This window comes from Castor canadensis, chromosome 1 (assembly GCF_047511655.1).
Source record: "Castor canadensis chromosome 1, mCasCan1.hap1v2, whole genome shotgun sequence".
NCBI lineage: Eukaryota > Metazoa > Chordata > Mammalia > Rodentia > Castoridae > Castor > Castor canadensis.
The window spans coordinates 132,879,408-132,896,610 of NC_133386.1; the positions used below are offsets into that span (position 1 = coordinate 132,879,408).

General features: G+C 50.2%; 1 protein-coding gene across 6 annotated transcripts in view; it reads left to right on the top strand.

The window, feature by feature from the left end:
• Positions 1–17,203, top strand: part of Arrb1 (arrestin beta 1) — a 76,461-nt gene that overhangs the window by 42,294 nt on the left and 16,964 nt on the right. For 3 of the 6 annotated variants that reach the window (XM_020155492.2, XM_020155486.2, XM_020155501.2), the window contains exons 2-8: positions 6,561–6,591; positions 8,353–8,413; positions 11,533–11,577; positions 12,332–12,528; positions 13,988–14,047; positions 14,800–14,867; positions 16,536–16,671. In XM_020155492.2, the coding sequence (XP_020011081.1) occupies positions 6,561–6,591; positions 8,353–8,413; positions 11,533–11,577; positions 12,332–12,528; positions 13,988–14,047; positions 14,800–14,867; positions 16,536–16,671 (598 nt within the window). Of the gene's footprint in view, positions 1–3,304; positions 3,709–6,560; positions 6,592–8,352; positions 8,414–11,532; positions 11,578–12,331; positions 12,529–13,987; positions 14,048–14,799; positions 14,868–16,535; positions 16,672–17,203 lie in introns of those variants that run through there. The other 3 variants (XM_074082792.1, XM_074082764.1, XM_074082776.1) reach the window with 3 other exon arrangements.

Consider the following 17,203-nt stretch of genomic DNA (forward strand, 5'->3'; position numbering starts at 1 on the left):
TCCTCCCACCTGTCAGGCAGCTTTTTTTTTTTTTTTTTTTTGTGGTACTGGGGTTTGAACTCAGGGCTTCACACTTGCTAAGCAGGTGCTCTACCACTGGAGCTACTCTGTCAGGGGTAGGTATTGTATTGTGTTGGGTATTTTCTTTCTTTCTTTCTTTTTTTTTTTTTTGCAGTGCTGGGGCTTGAACTCAGGGCCTATACCTTGAGCTACTCCACCAGCCCTTTTTTGTGGTAGGTGTTTTCAAGGTAGGGTCTTACAAACTATTTGCCCAGGCTGGCTTCGAACCATGATCCTCCTGATCTGTGCCTCCTGAATAGCTAGGATTACAGACATGAGCCACCAGCACCCAGCCAGGCATTGTGAGTGGTTGAAATCTTGATCTCTGAAGCCAGATTATCTGGGCTCCAGTATCTAGCTCTGTCCCTTTCTCTCTGTGTGACTTTGTGCAAATTACTTAAGCTGTCTATGCTTCAGTTTTCTCATTTGTAAGATATGAAGATAGTAGTATTCCTTACAGGATTGTTGGGGGAATAAATGAGTTATTATTTATGACCCATTTAGATCAAGGACTGGCACTTGGTTATGCCCTGGATGACTTTTCTGATATTGGATGAAGGTTGAGTGGATATCTGAAGGTCTTCCCATGTTCACTGATACTCACAAAGGAACATTTGTCCCCAGTGTTCTCCTGATTCCCTGGCAGTAGAACCATGTTCATGGACGGTCCTTCCAGGAGGAGTTTTCTGATGTTGAGTGAGACATGTTTTGTCTCAGTGATTTCCCACAGGTGGTCCTTTCTGATACTGAGTTATTTGGTATCTCTCAATCTTGAGTTTCTCCTCTGGAAAATGGGAATAGTTACCTGGAATAATATAACATTGTGTGACCCATGCTCAGCTCAGAGAGAGCAGAGTAGACAGTGGCCATCATTCTTGGCGAGTCTTTCTAACTTCCTGTACCATGGTCTATAGTCAGCAGGGGCCATGAACTGTGGGTGTAAGTGCCCGCAGGTTTTGTTAGTTAGTAAGTGAATGATAAATGGGATGCCCTTGGTCAGAATCCAGTAGAGGCCTGATAGAGGTGTGCCAGCTGTAATCCAGGCTCAACCTGACAGTGGCAGTGACCTGTCTCTATGAGGCATTTTCTAAGCCTGATTCCTGTTGACCCTGGCAGATAGACAGAAGTGCCAATGGAAGGAACTCCTGGAGCCCTCCAGAGAAGAGGGTTATCACCACCATCTCTGCACATACTTGACTCTTCCTTAGGGCTTTCAGTGGAATTCAGCTGGTACTGATTTATTCAGTAACTTAACTGTGTCCTGGGACTCACTGGCAATAACACCAGTATGCTCTCTGCTCTCATTTCTCCTATAAAGGTAACACAGAAGGGAAGTTAATGGACCATTACACTGCTGTCAGTGGGAACTTGCTGGATACAGAGCTTGAGGAAGTCAAGGAAGGTTTCCTGGAGACTGAGTAGAAGACACAGACAGTGGTTGTGACACCACAGCCTAGGAATCCTAGGGCCCCTGAGAAAGCACAGTGATACAGGCTGTGGGTCATATAGTCACAGAATTAGAGACTCTGATATCCAAGCATTCAGAGTTTAGGATCCAATTTTTCTTGACCTCACTATTTCCTTTCAGCCTCTCCTTTCTCTAAGACTGAAGATGTACCTTGTGAGGAAAGCCCCAGCCCCCAATGGAGTGATTTACACTCATTGTACAAGGTGGAAACATAAGGAATATAAAGAAGTGAGTGGGTGGGTGGAGTCTTCTTCAGTACCTTGTAATATCTGGGCACATTTCCTTTCCTTTCAGTCTCTTAAAAATGAGACATAGTTTGTATACTTATATGCCCATATTATTGTACATTTCCGTGGTTTTTAGTCTATTCACAAGGTTGTGTAACCATCACGACTGTCCAATTCTAGAACATTTTCATCATCCCCCAAAGAAATGCCAAACCCATTAGCACTCTCCCCTGTCTGCCCTTATTCTCCAGCCCCTGGCACCCCCTAATCTATTTTCCATCTCTATGGACTTGCCTAACTTGGACATTTTATGTAAATGAAACCTCACAATATGTGGTCCATGCACTTTCATTGGTTTAGACTAATGCACTCAGTGTTCATCTGTGTTGTAGCATGAGTCACATTTCATTCCATTTTATGATATGTATATGCAACATGTAAAAAGCACATCACTTATAAATCCATCACTTGATGGGCATTTTTCCACCTTTTTTTGAATTCAGGGCCTCACACTTGCCAGGCAGGTGCTGTACCACTTGAGCTGTGCCTCCAGCCCTTTTCTTATTTTTATGACTGTTTTAAATAAAACTGCTGTGGGCATTCATGTGTAGGTTTTTGTGGGGATGTTTTTAGTTTTCTTGGGTCTATACCTAGGAGTGGACTTGCTGGGTCATACGTTAACCTCCTGCTTACACAGGCATGAGCCACCAATGCCAGCTTATTAGTTCAATGGAGTCTTGTTAACTTTTTGCCTAAGCTGGCCTTGAACCTTGATCCTCTCGATCTCTGCCTCCCAAATAGCTAGGATTATAGGCATGAAGCCACTATACCCAGCTAATTTTCATGTATGCTTTATTTAGTTGCTCACGCTTTTCATACCAAGAAACCATTGCCTAATCCAAGACCACAAAGAGTTACACTATGTTTTCTGAGAGTTTTATACATGTAGTTTTTACATTTAGGTCTTTGGTCTATTTTTTTTTTTGAGCTAATTTTTTTTGTAGGGGGTCTAACTTCCTTCTTTTGCAGGTAGATATCTATTTGTTCCTTTATCATTTGTTGAAAAGACTGTTCTTCCCCCCCCCCCCGCCCCGCCCCCTGACTTGTCTTGGCTCCCTTGTCAAAAATCAATTGCTGGTAAAAATATGGGTTTATTTCTGGACTTTCAGATTCTCTTTTATTGACCATGTGTCTCTATGACAGTACCACACAATCTTGATTACTGTAGCTTTGCAGTAAGGTTTGAAATTTGAGAAGTGTTATCCTCCAAATGCGTTTTTTTTTAAATTTTTTCTATTTCATTAGCCAGAGCAAGCCACATGGGCATGTCTAACTTCATAGGCCTAGAAAAGTTTGATGCTCTCATACACCCAACTTTAGAGGGAAGCTGAATATAGTAATATGTACTATACCCTCACTACCTCCAGTGCATGCTTGTAGTTTCTATTTTACTTTATTCCATTAGAAACCAAAGAATCTACTACATTGATTTCATTGTCAATTGCTGGCTTATTACCCCTGCTTTAGAAAACAACTATACTAAAAACCTGTTCTGCTCATGCCTCATGGACCACAAGATACACCCTGGGCATAACTGGTTGGACCAAGAGTGGGACACCTGACCAAAGCTGACCAATGAAATTCCCCTTCTGGGAATTTGGAATTGGGCCATTCAGCCAGTTAGCAGTGGGAAGCTGAGCAGGAGGCAGAGTAGAAACAGGGTTGGAGTGTGAGTCACATGCAAGCCAAAAGGATGGAGGAGCAGAAAAGCCCTGAGTAAGCAGAGAGAGCTGGTCCATAGAGACAATGGAGCAGTCGCACAGACAGCCGTGCTGCTGGGAGAACATGCAGCCCCAGAAGGAGAGGTGGAGAGAGGGAGCAACTGCCTGAGGATCCAATGGCTTCCCCATTCCTGCCTTCAGCCCCTGCTCATCCTGCCTGCACATCCTTCCCGTGAGATTTTTGCGTCCTTTTAGTACCCCTCCTCCTCCCCTTGAACTACTCTCCCTTGGTTTTAGGAAGCCTTAATCAGCCAGAATACAGGTCAGATTTCTCTTATGGGAACCCAGTTGTGACTGAGGAGTGGCTGGGGCCATAGATCAGGCTGGGGGGCTGAACCAAACCTAGCCTCCCATACCTGGAATTTCGGCTTTGATCACAGGCTTGGGCATTGGCGTATGCTCTTCAAAGTGACCACAGAGTTGCCTGTGTGGTATTGCACATGTGGGGTCCTGGGAAATAGGGAACACTCTACAGGGACCTCTTTTCTGATAGTGCTGGGGTGAAAAGCCAGTGGAGTTTCAAGGAGGGCTTCATGGTGTGTTGGGGTGGTCAGCGTGTAGGCTGAAGAGACAGATGAGTCACCACTCTGGGCCTTAACTTCCACGTCTCTGAAATGGGATTATTGGAAGGATCAGCAGTGTTCTGGGAAAAAATACTTAAGAGACCTGACTAGGGAATAACAAACGTCTCAGGGAATGCAGCAGCTGTTGTTGTTGTTTGAGGAAGCCACCAGAGTCCCCGTTTCCTGAAGGAGATGGCCTTGGTACTGATTAAATTAGTGGCAGGACATTCCCCGTTGCTGGCTGTGCTTCCTGCTCCTTGTCATCTCCACTCTGCCCCTCTTTACCCTTTCATTTCTTTCTCTTCCCTTCCCCTCTCCTGCCCTCATTTCCCCTCTTTTCTTTTATTCCTGATGTTGATAAAAACACCTGCTTTAGGAAACAGCAGGGTTGGGTATAAAGTTCCCAGCCTCTGGAGGCAGAGATAAAATTGGGTCTAGATCCTGACCTAGCCCCTTGCTTGCTATGTGTTCCTGGGCAAATTACTGCATCTCTCTGAGCCTCCAGTTAATTATCTAGGAGGTTATAAGATCCATTTTGTAGTGCTGTTATAAGACATAATTACTCAACAATTGTTAGTCTCTCTTTCCATCCCTCTCTTTTTCAATACTGCACCTCCCAGCCTGGCTCAGACACTCCTGGGTTCCTCTTGTCTTTCCTAGCAGCCACTGAAGTGACTTTTCCTGACTCAGTTATCTGTGCTCTCGGGCATTTGTGGCCTCTCTTTCTCACAGAGTCTGGGCTCTGGAGGGCTGGAGGTTTGGAAGTTGCTGGGGTCTGTGTCTATGCCACTTCTCTGGTCTCTCCTGCAAGCCTGAGCCCAGCTTGGAGCTGCTGCTTCAGACTGTGTGATCTGTGTTTTCTCTCACTTTAGCAATTATCACACCCCAGCCAACTGTGGCATCTTCACACTCTCAACACTGATAAATATTGATGATGAGGAGAAAAGCCCAGGGCCCCTGGGGAGGTGGGGGGTGGCGGGGGGGAGAGGGGGCTGCTGTGCCAAGGTCTTCTTTGCAAGCAATGCTCAGACCCATCCGTGGTCCCTGGGGACCCCAGAAGTGAGAATGGGGAGCAGGGCTAGGGCTACGGAGACTGCACAGAGTCACAACTCCACTCACCTTCTCAGAGGATTGGCTGTTTCAGGACATGTTAGTTTCACCAGGTTGCCTGCAGACCTCCTGCTTCTGGAGAAGGATTTGGGGGCACACATCTCTGTCAGCCTCGTGTGGGCCTGTTTCAACTTTCCATGTGTGTTCCAGTTCTCTCTGTTTCTGACTGTTTCTCTCTCTCTTTTTTCATCTTTTATTTTTACACCTGTGTCCTTCTCCTCTCCTCTCCTGTCCTCTCCTCCCCTTCTCTTTCTCTCCTCTTCCCTCTCTTTCCCTCCCTTCTCTTTCAATACCTTCTTCATTTCTGGGTCTTTCACTTTTCTTCTCTCCCTCCCAACAATTACTCTGACAAATTCTGGGCTGGATGACAGTGGATAGGGAAGGGGACCTCAAGTTCCCAGTTACAGCTGAGTGATAGGACAGGAGGTGCTGTGGAAGGCAAGCAGCACTTTTCAGGAGTTGGGGACTACATTGCTGCCTGACTCCCTGTCCAGTGTTCTGCTGTGTGACCACAGGCACGTCCCCTCCTTTCCTGTGCTTGTGTGTCTCAGTCAAGCAGGGGAGTTGATTCCTTCACTGATTCATCCATTCACCAGCTCAACTGGTATTTATTGAGTGCTGCCACCTGCCATTGGTATCACATATTTATTGGTATGCCATTATGAGGGTTTGTGATGCGTCAGTGGACAGGAGAGACAAAGACCCTCTCCTGGTGGAGCTGGCATGCTACCAGAGGAGACAGCCCAGGCATGAAATAAACAAACAAAGCACATAGCAGGTTAGGCAGTGGTGAGTGCTGTGGGTAAAGGAAGAGTAGAGCAAAAGGATTGGGAGTCAGGTGGGCATGGGTTGAAGCATCAAATAAAGCATGGTGTTCGGCAAGCCGCTGTCTTGGGAGAGCATCCCAGGAGGGTGGTGTGGGCTGGGGCTGCTAGAGCAAAGGCCCTGAGGCAGAAACCACCCAGGTGGGTTTGAGGAACAGCAGTGAGGCTGGAGAGTCTCAGGGGTCACAGCAAGTGACACTGGGCAAAGGCAGGGCCGGATCATAAGGACCTTGCGGGCACTTGAGGCTTTTTCTTGGCACAAACATTTTGAGACTCCCTTAACCTACTGTGTGAAGAACAGGCTACAGAGGGCGGTGTGTATCGGGAGGGTTAATGGTTAATGGTGAGAATGGCGGCCTAGTGGAGTTATCCGTGGAGAAGGTAAGAAAGAGCTGGTTATACTGGGCTCTGTTCCAGCTTGCCCATCACTCCAGGACCCTGTCTATGGCTTGGCCACAGGGTGGCCTGCAGGAGCCTTCTTGGGCAGGATGCCCTAACTCTAGCCTCACCTCTCTTTCTCTCCACAGGGTGTTCAAGAAGGCAAGCCCAAATGGAAAGGTGAGTGGGGGACTTCATTCAGTCTCCTCCCTGAGCCCAGACTCTTGTGGGCCAGTAGAGGAAACAGCATCTCTAGGGAAAGGTACAGCCACATGGGGGAGGACCAGCCACCTCTTCCCATCTGAGGGCAACACAGCTCTGTCCTCAGGAGTCTCCATCCAACAGGGAGGGGCTCCCTCTGGTAACTTTCTGTCTGGACTTCAGGGAGCCCAAATTCTAGTTGGAAAGCAGTGGCTTCTTGTAGAGACCTAAATGTGAGTGTGACAAATAGATTACAAGCCTATCAGCAAGGGCCATTGGGGAAGTGACCCCCCCCCAGTGTCACCTCACTATCCAGAGTGACTGCCAGGGCCTGTGCCCCTTACTTTCTCTGCACAGGCCTTATGCTCCACCCTGTTTTGCTTTCAGTTCAGCAAAAGGATATTACTGGCATAATCCTGTGCCAGGTCTGGGCTGGTCCATGGGGACTGGGTAGGGTGTACTGAGATGAGTCAGGCACAGCACTCACAGCCAGATTTTTTTGCGGAGGAGGGGGCAGGTAAAGATCAATCATTTCCACATAAAGTGCCAAGTGTAAGATATAGTAATACCAAGGGGCTGGGTGGTCAAGCACGACTTCCTCTAGCAGGGATGAGTTTCTAGGCAAAGCAAGGTGAAAAGGGGCCTTCTAGGCAGGAACATAAATCAGAGGAAGTGGGGGCATCCCAGGCAGTAGAGTCTGAGTGCTAAGAAGAAGCAAAGGCAGTGGAGATGAAGGCTGGGGTGGCCTCAGAGCGGGGTCATAGGAGTCCTGTGGCTGGGCTTAGGAGCCCGTGTGGCCTGGTTTGGCAAAGAGCACCATGTGTGTTTCCACACTCCACTTGGTGCCCACAGCAGAAATCACCAATCACCTTTCACCCTTTCCTGATGAGCCAGGATTCCAGCTTGGATTCCTTTTCCATCCAGGGCCCCAGGTACCTCTGACTAAGCAATCTGACTTCCTCTGTAGAATGAAACCCACTTGTCCTCCTTACCTCTAGGCACAGAACTGTTAAAGGGTTTTTAACAGTTGATTGGTTGTATTTGCATTTTAAGACAACCAAGGAGGTTAAGGAGGAGAGAACAGCTTGATATCTGTGAGGCTGCTAAGCACTAAGGGGCTGGCTGACATGGTTGTCCAGGCAAGGGTGACAGGGGAATGGAAAGGGGGGGGCGGAGAGTTAAGAAATATCACAAAGGCAGAACCATTGGGGAGCACGGAGGATCTACGATGCTCTGGATTCAGCTTGAAGCCACTGGAATTCTAGCTCGTGGTTTTTACCTGCAGGCTGGCTCCTGAGTAGGGAAGTAGCTCCCTGATTCCTCAGTGCCCCAAAAAAGCAAGTCTTCACATGAGTGACTCCCTGCCAGGCTGCAGGGAGGAGCAGCTAAAGAGCACCTTGGGATGACCAGCATTCCTGCTCAGTGGCCTGCTTTGCTGCTGTCACTCCTCCCTCTGTAGTGCTTGGTGTGAAGATTTCCCTAGGCTTCAGTGTTCTCACTGTAAAATGGAAACAGTAGCAATTCCTTCATAGGGTTTTGGAGGAAGAAGTGCTTTTAAAACTTTACAGAGGTTTGCTCTTGTTGTGTTAGGCTTGTGCTGGGGAGCCAAGCCTCGTGTGGTTTCAGTAAGGGTCAGGGGTAGATCTAGGGCTTTCAGAGGCAGCTCCAGGTCTCCTCCAGGTAAGTCCTGTGCCCTCCCAGCCCGCAGCTGCTAATGCCATCTGTGCCTCTCCTCCTCAGCTCACAGTCTACCTGGGAAAGCGGGACTTTGTGGACCACATCGACCTCGTGGACCCTGTGGGTGAGTGCTGGGGGTAGGGGGTTGCTGGTCCAGGGCTCAGAGAAGAGCCTGGTCTCCAGAGGGCTTGGTGCTCCAGCCTACATGGCCTCAGTCAGCAACTGCCTACTGAGCAGCCCCTTCCCCATTCGAGCGAGGCCCCTCAGAGGAAATTGCCATCAGGATTGTGATGAGGAACAAGGAGGGTGTTCTGGCCATGGTGCAAGATAAGGGCAATGACAGCAGTATCCACCACTTATTTCAGGCTTACTATGTAGTCGACCAGGGGGACAGCTATCGTGATTATCTTGCTTTTCAGACAGGAGAATGAGGCACAGAGAGGCTCGGTGACTTGCTTCAGGTCACAGAGATAGTAGGCAGAAGTGTATGTGTCGGGGGGATTCAACAACTCCTTTGCTCCACGGTCTCCTGATGGCAAAGGGTGGAGGTGGAGGGAAAAACCTTCTTGGTTTTGTCAAATGGGGGCTGATCTCACACCTACAAGGTGCTAGAGGCTGGGAATGGCTAAAGTCAGCTCCCAAGGTCTTGGGCAAATTCAGGGTTTCTTACTCTTCGCACTCCTGACATCTCAGTTTGGCTAATTCTGGGTGGGGGTCTGTCCCGTGCATTGCAGGATGTCAGGCAGCATCCTTGGGCTCTGCCTACTAGATGCCAGGAGGGTCCTGCAGCCCAGTTAGGACAGCTTGCCAAGCGACCACTGCTGGTTCAGAACCACAGCTCTTGTCAAAAGATCCTTGTCCCATTGCCTTTTTCTATCACTACTTGGGGAAGGGAAGTCCCGAATCACCTCATTTTACAAATCGGCACAGTGAGGCCAGAGAGTTTATTTGTAAGGACACGAACAAACCAAGATGATCCAAAGATAATAGCTGGAAACTGCCCAAGGCCAAGTCCAGGTGAAGACACTGGGATGTATTGCTTGGAAAATGATCCCAGAGAAGGTGACATCTTCCACCGTGTCCCTGGGGGCTGCCCTGAGACCACGGGGCAGGAGTGACCCATATGGTTCCAGAGCTGAGGAGGGAGAGCACAGTGGTGAGTTTCAGCTCAGCACAGAAGACATTTGCAGTATTGGGCAGGAGACATGGGAGCGTGTGCTCCACTCCAGGCCCATCTCTTTGTGACCTGGGGCAGGACAACCCCACTCTTCCTCTCCAGCCCTGTCTGGGGATGGTATTTGGTGTCTTTAGAAGATCTGTGCTTCCTTCTGCCATTTATACTTCTCTCTGAACTGGCCTCTCAGAGACAGTGAGCACACATCCCGGGTGTTTGCCCATGGTCAGGTTTAAGCTGTGGTTATCAGGGGCTCTCCAAGGCCAGGGTTAGACCCAGCCATCTTCCTCTTAGGGACAGCAGCAGAGGCTGGGAGAAGGGGTAAGACAAGAGGGAATTAGCTCCCATCATACATGTAAGCACCTCAGAACACCTGCTTCCTGCCAGCCCTCCTCTCCCCACCAGTCCCTCTAGTCCCTGAGGACCCAGAAGGTCCAGGGCTGATGTCATGACATAGTGAGAAGTACTGTGTCTGCCATGACATTGTCCTGTAGCTGAGCGGAGCCTGTCCTCCCTATGCTTCATTACCCATCATGCCTGGCGTCAGTGGGACATTTACCCTTAGACTTGGCTCTCCTCTCTCACTAGCCTCCCGAATCCACGCACAGAGGAGATGTCTACCAAAAAAGGAACAAAGATGCATAGGCAGACCCCGGGGACGGTTGGACATACCCTGACCAGCTGTCCCTGGATCTGCTCAGGATGGTTGGCCTGGGACACCTCTACGCACTAACTCAAAGTGCCTGAGATTCCCTGAGCACTTGTGGGGGCAGCACAGGGTGGGGTGGCTGTGGTTTAGAACGGAAGAAGAGAGAGAGAGAGAAGTGTTTGACCAGAGATGAGCTGGGATGCTCATCTCTGGCAAGGGTGTGACCCCTCAGCCAGTATTCCTGGCTCTCTGGGGTGTCAGGTTAAGAAAACATCCTTTGTGGCCAGCTGAACACTCTAATCCCAAGGTCAAGCCTCATGAGGGGCATCGAGGCACATTCTATGCTCTCCATTGTGCTCACATGTGCCTGCCTCTGTCTAAGCACTTTACACATGGGGCACATTTTATACATGTGCACATTGATACAGACTCCTCCCTTGTTCTCACAGGTCAAAATCAGATCGCAAATCCAGAAAGCTCTGAAAACCTAATACTATTTTTAAGTTTGACATAGAGTTCATTTATTGGCAAATCTGACCTAAACCCATGCAAGGCTGATTATGCCCTAGCTTTCTGGCCAGAATACAGTGATCACAATGTCACTAGATGATATAATTTTTCCCCCCAAGACAGGGTCTCCATATGTAACCAGTGCTGGCTTCAAACTCGTGATCCTCCAGCCTCCTGAGTGCTGGGATTACGACATGCACTACCATGCCTGATGCTAGGTCATATAATCTTTTTTTGGTTTGAACTCAGGGCTCCACACTTGCAAAGCAGGCACTCTACCACTTGAGCCACACCTCCAGTCCATTTTGCTCTGGTTACTTTAGAGATGGAGTCTTGAGGACTATTTGCCTGGGTTGACTTCAAATGTTGATCCTTCTGATTTCAGCCTTCCAAGTAACTAGGGTTACAAGTGTGAGCCACCAGTGCCAGGCCATACAATATTTCCAAGTTACATCATCTATGTGGTCCTTTGAAATATTGTTACCTGGCACGTGACCATAGTTGTGTTTCCCCAAAGAGGTATGTGTGTGGCTTGATAGGGTACACATCCTGCAGAAGGCAGTGCTCTATGGTGCATGTACTATATTGCCTTTCTACATTTCAAAACTTCTGAATTCCAAGGTATACCTGGCCAGATTAATATCCTAATTAACAGATGAAGAAACAGAAGAAACTTGCCCAGGTCCACAGCTGGGTGTGCTGGCTGGTTTCTGGTACAGAAAGTGGGGCTTGGTGGAGATGAGCCAAGAGGTGGGCGTGTCATTCCTGGGCACTGGCCCTCCCACCTCTCTTGTGATGCTTTGGATGGGCAGATAGCTGGATTGAATTTGGGTTTGGGTCCAGATGGGCATTGGGATTCTAGTTTGGGAGGTCAAGTTGGGGCAGCCCACTCACTCTTTTTCTCCCCTAGATGGTGTGGTCCTGGTGGATCCTGAGTATCTCAAAGAGAGGAGAGGTAAACTGGTCCCCAGCCCCGAGCATGCCAGGAGCCTCCTCCTCCACCAACCTCAGTACAGGGCCTCCCTGACTCCCAGGCAAGACCTTGGCTCCTCTTGCTGCTTCTCCTTGTCCATCCCAACTGGTTCTCTGAAAGCCCCAGTGAGTTCTACAGCTGGAGGAGCTCTGGTCTCTCCCAGTGTGGGGTAACCCTTTCCAATACCCACTTGGGGAGAACTGGTCAACGTCCCAAGCACTTCCTCACCAACATGTCATGACCATGGCAAGACTGGTTCCAGCAGGGCAGGAGTTAGGGTCTCATTTACAGACAGAAAGGTGAAACCGGGGCAGTGAAGGGATTGTGCAAGATCAGGGATGGGCTAGGCCAGGCTCCCTGCTTTCTGGGCTTGGCCTTGCACTTGCTTTTCTCCCCTGGGATTTCCCTGCTCCACCTGTCCAAGCCTGCCAGCCTACTTCAGTCATCACCACCCTATTGAACCATTCTCTGAGCCCCTTCATACTCCCGGGCTGGACTGAACAGAGGAAGACAGAACTGCCTGGTGGGCGGCTTCTACCTCCTCGCAGGGGGCCGCACCACAGCTGCCTTCCCAAGTACAGAGTCTCTGCCCCTCGAGAGAGATAGTGCATCCTCCTTACAGGAGCCTGAGCCAGGCCTGTGGCCTCCAGTGGGGCAAATCCCAGGGCTGTGGCTAGTGCTCTGGGGTGCTTATGTGTGGCACGTCTAGACTCCTCAGTGCTCCTGTTCCCCACAGTTTATGTAACGCTGACCTGTGCCTTCCGCTATGGCCGGGAAGACCTGGATGTCCTGGGCCTGACTTTTCGCAAGGACCTGTTTGTGGCCAATGTACAGTCCTTCCCACCAGCTCCTGAGGACAAGAAGCCTCTGACACGGCTACAGGAACGCCTCATCAAGAAGCTGGGAGAGCATGCCTACCCCTTCACCTTTGAGGTCAGGGCACCAGCTAGCCCACCTGGGGCATATTCCAGAAGTACCACCTCTGGGAAGCACCCAGGGAGGGCACATAGGGCAGTGGTGCAGTGGCTCTGTGTCACTCAGACCCCCAGTGTATGTTGGGACCTGGGCACTGTCACTTACCCTACCTGGTAAGTGTCTCTTCTCTGGCCACTGCTGGGCATGTCACCCTCTGGGCTACTCCTCAGACCCTCCTGCCTCCATGTCACTGGAGGGGAGAAAGGGGGACTCAAGAGTGACTTCAGAGAGGGAAGGAGCCCTATCGAGTCCCTGGGACACTACAATGTGTCTCCCTTCAGGCTCTCCACTTACTCAGCTTCAGCCCTACTCATCAGAAGGGATGCAGATAGTGGGTTTTACCACCCTGACACCTTTCTGGTCCCAGATTCCAAAATTCTGAATTTCAAACTGTCTGATTCTGTGAGTCAGTGCACCCCCCTCCCTTTCAGAGGCAGGAGCGGGCATGTGGAATTCTCTTTCCCATGTACATGTATGAGTTTCCTATGGTTGCTGCTATAAATGACCACAAGCGTGGTGGTAAACACACTAATAGACCTCCAAAATGGGTCTCTTGGGGCCAAAATCGAGGTGTTGGCAGACTGTTCCCTTCTTGAGGCTTTAGGGGAGAATTTGTTGCCTTGCTTCTTCTAGCTTCACATTCCTTGGAGGCCGCACACATTCCTTGGCTTGTGGCCCCCTCCTCCACCCTCAAGCCAGTAATGGTGTGTGTTGAGTCTTTCTCACATCCCTTCTGGCAAGGACTCTTTGGCTTTCTGCTTCTTGGTTTTTTGTTATTGTGGGGTTTTTTTGATACAGGGTCTCACTATGTCAGCTGGCTTCCAAACTTATAATCCTACCTCAGCCTTCTGAGTGGTGTGTACCATCGCATCCCACCCTCTGCTTCCTCTTTTTCTGACCCTTGCAATTACATTGGGTCCACCTGGATAAATCAGGCTACTCTCTCCATCTAAAGAGCCTTAATGTAATCACAGATGCAAAACCCTTTTGTCATGTAAGGGAACATAGTCACAGGTTTTGAGGATTAGGACATGAGAGTCTTTGGGGAGCCATTATTCTACTACCCCAGTGGACATCATGGAAAGTTCTTTTTCAACTGTTGGTATGAGGACTGCGCTGGACTAAATCTTTTAGATAAAGAACACTCAAAATTTTGGTTTCACCAGTGAGGCCTCTGGGTCTATTTGGGGCACGGTGTGGCATGGTCTAATGGTGGAGGCACAACTTATTTCAGGGACCCCTAGTATGGTAGGGGAGACATGGCCTGTCCTCAGAGACTCTAGTCTGTTGGAGGAGACTGGTCTCTAGATCTAAAGGGGGAGAAACAGCCTATCCTCAAGGGCTTTAATTTGATGAGTGTGTAAGAGTGACAGTGGTGGATGTGACAAGCAACTCTTTCTGTCTGTCTTCTAAACAGATCCCACCAAACCTTCCATGTTCTGTGACTTTGCAGCCAGGGCCTGAAGACACAGGGAAGGTATGTCACCCTAGGGGGAGTGTCTCTGTAGGTCCCAGACTCTTATGTTCCCAGGGAAGAGGGTGGACACCCAAGACCACCTTCCCTGTGAAGCTTTCTTGGGCCTAGGCCTGGCTGACCCCCTTTGACAACCAGTCTGTTTAGACAAGGCTGCAGATTGTGCCAGCCTCATTCCCATTCAATGCCACATCAGAGGCTCTCCTGAGTCACTCTCACTGGTCATGGTGTTGGCTGCAATAGGACCAAGATGTTCTGAGGACCTACACCTGCCCTCACATAACCCCCAGCAACCTTGTACAGGGAATGGCGTGGGGGGTGGGGGGATGACACACCTGAGGCTCAGAGAAGAGCAACACCACTAGTGTCCAGGCCTCTGAACCCCTTCACGCTGTTGGAGGATAGGGGAGACTGAAGCCACCCAGCACAGGGTCAGCACCCAGGGTTCTCCAGTCATGCTGCCTGTTGTGATTTCTTGATGGGGACCCAAACCCAGGCAGCAGGACTCTCAAGGGTAGAGCATAGCCAGGGTGGTTTGGGATGGTTGATGCGGGGCCTCAGGAGCAGCTCAGTGGGAAGGTTGGTGGGGGAGGCATCTGCAGAGGGCCATAGGGCTTTGGAGCGACACTCAGGTACCCTCAGGCAGTGGGATCTTGGTGTTCCTTCCAGAGCCCTGGTTTGTGAGATGAGAGGGTGGGCTGGCCCTGTGTTAGGGAGCCCTTGCTCCCCTGTGGTTATCAGTGCTTCCTCCACAGGCCTGTGGTGTGGACTATGAAGTCAAAGCCTTCTGTGCCGAGAACCTGGAGGAGAAGATCCACAAAAGGTGTGCAGGGCACTGGGTGTGGAAAGGGAAGGAGAGGCAGGAGGGCAAGTCCTAAGAGGAACTGGGAGGACGCCTGGAGTGTGTGCAGAGGAGCTGCATGCTCCAGCCTGGCTCTGGAGCTCTGAGAAGGCACTCTGAAAGTCTGGAAGGTCATGTCATGGTGGGCTTGAGGGAATGGCCTCAGTGCCCCGGGTCCAGCCTCAGCATCTTCTCCTTTACACGACTGTGCACTTTCCTCCTTACCCCTCTACCGCCGTCTAATCTCTTCCCCTGCAAACCACCTGCAGTCTTTTCAGTTTCGGAAAAACTCTACATTAAGAATGTGTTCAATGTTTAGCAGGAAGTCTCCAGGCCCTCCCCTTTTCCCCATCGGTCTCTTGGGAGGCCATTGGCAGAAAGTGGAGCCTGTATGTCAGTGGAGGCATCTGAACAAGGGAGGGAAGTGGAGAAAGTGAACCCACCCAGGGCAAAGTGAGGGGGTTAGCCATGTCTCAGAGAGGGGACAGACTCTCCTGTGGCACTGTAGACAGAGCGCAGGCTGGTTGCTGGAAGCAGCTGGCCCTAACTTTTCATGGCTGCCCAACTCAATGCCCCTTCAGGCAGTGGCAGTTTTCCACCTGGTGGCTATAGGGTGTATTGCAGGCAATTTCATCTACAGCCTGGGCAGCTCACATGTGGGGAAAGTTGAGACCCTTCTTTCTTGCTTCTGTCCCCCTTTCCTTTTCCTCTTAAGACCTGATACCAGCAGGGAAGGAAGGGCTCTGTGGGTTGTGGAAGAGAGCAAGGGAGAGGAAGCGACTTTAACAGCCACCATCCTCACCCCACCCCCACTGGGGACTTACTGGTAGTAATGATGGAGAAGCTATCATTTCTCAATGCCTTACTAGGTAACATGTTCAGAGTGTGGACATGTATGGATTAAGTTAATCCTCACAGCAACCCTTAAAGGGAAGTGCCACTTTACAGATGAAGAAACTGAGGCACAGTGAGGCCAATTCGCTCAAGGTCATATGGTTAGTAAGAGGAGAACTAGGAGCATAACCCTGGCTGTCTGGTTCCAGGGAGTGGAAATGGGATGCCAGCATCCTTAGTGTGGCACAGAGATGACCTCACGGAGTCCTCATCCTCTCACCAGCTTTGTGTGTCCTTATTTGTACTCTGAACCCTGTCACCTTCACTGTGCCCTTCTCATCTGTGAGCCTCCACCTCCTCACTGAGTGTACCCCTTCACTGGCCTGTATTCCCTCACTGAATCTATCTGCTGAGCCCCTATTTCTTCATGAGGCTCCAAACCCCTCTCTATATTTTCATTTAATGGATATTTATCTGTCAGGCACTGTCATAGATGCTGGGAATTTAACAGTGAAAAATTTAAATAAAAAATTCTGTCCTTAAGGAACCTACACTACCAGGTGACTTAAGGAGATAGGAGGTGAAAACAGTTCCTTTCTTACCATCCTGCTGGATACCAAGACCCAAGTGAAATGCTGCTATGGAGTAGCTTGGGGATAGAGTGGGGGTGGGAGAGAATAGAGTTGGGCCAGGTGGTGACAAGGCCCCTTGTCTAGCCCATCCTCTGTGGTTGGCTGGGGATCCTCTGTGGGGATTACAGAGAAAGAGGATAGAGGCAGGTGACTCTGGCCATCTTCACCTACCCATTTCCTTTAGGAATTCTGTGCGCTTGGTCATCCGGAAGGTTCAGTATGCCCCAGAGAGGCCTGGCCCCCAGCCCACAGCTGAGACCACCAGGCAGTTCCTTATGTCAGACAAGCCGTTGCATCTAGAGGCATCCCTGGACAAGGAGGTAGGAGGTTGGGACTCAGCAGAGTGGGGTTGCTCTCCCAGGCCTGGGCCTCAGATCCCCCTCTTTTCTGGCCTCTGTTTGGGGAACCCTTTTGGGGCCTTAAGGAGAGGCAGAGGCAGTCATAGGCCTGAGGTGGTGCAGGTGACTTCAGACAGGAGCAGCATACTCTCCAGAGGAGTCCTGGTCATCTCTCCTTCACCCCACCAACTGCCTGCTACAGGCCAGGTAGTAAAGACCAACCCAAGGAGGACAGCAGGGCCAGGGCCCTGCTTTACCCTATGTAGCCCTGAGCTATGGGCCAACAAAGCCCACAGACGGCAGGGACTCTGAGCCAGCTGACTAATACCAGCTGTGAGCTCAGGTGGGCCTCTCCTCAGATGTGGGCACCCCTTCCTTCCTGGGGGCAGCTGAAGGCAAGTATTTGGGACGAGATAAGGTTGGGATTCAGAGTTGGCTCCCTCAGTGAGCTTAGCAGCCTTCCTCCCCTTCCTCTGCTTCTTTCAAAGCTTCTGGCATCTGAAATCCCAGAACA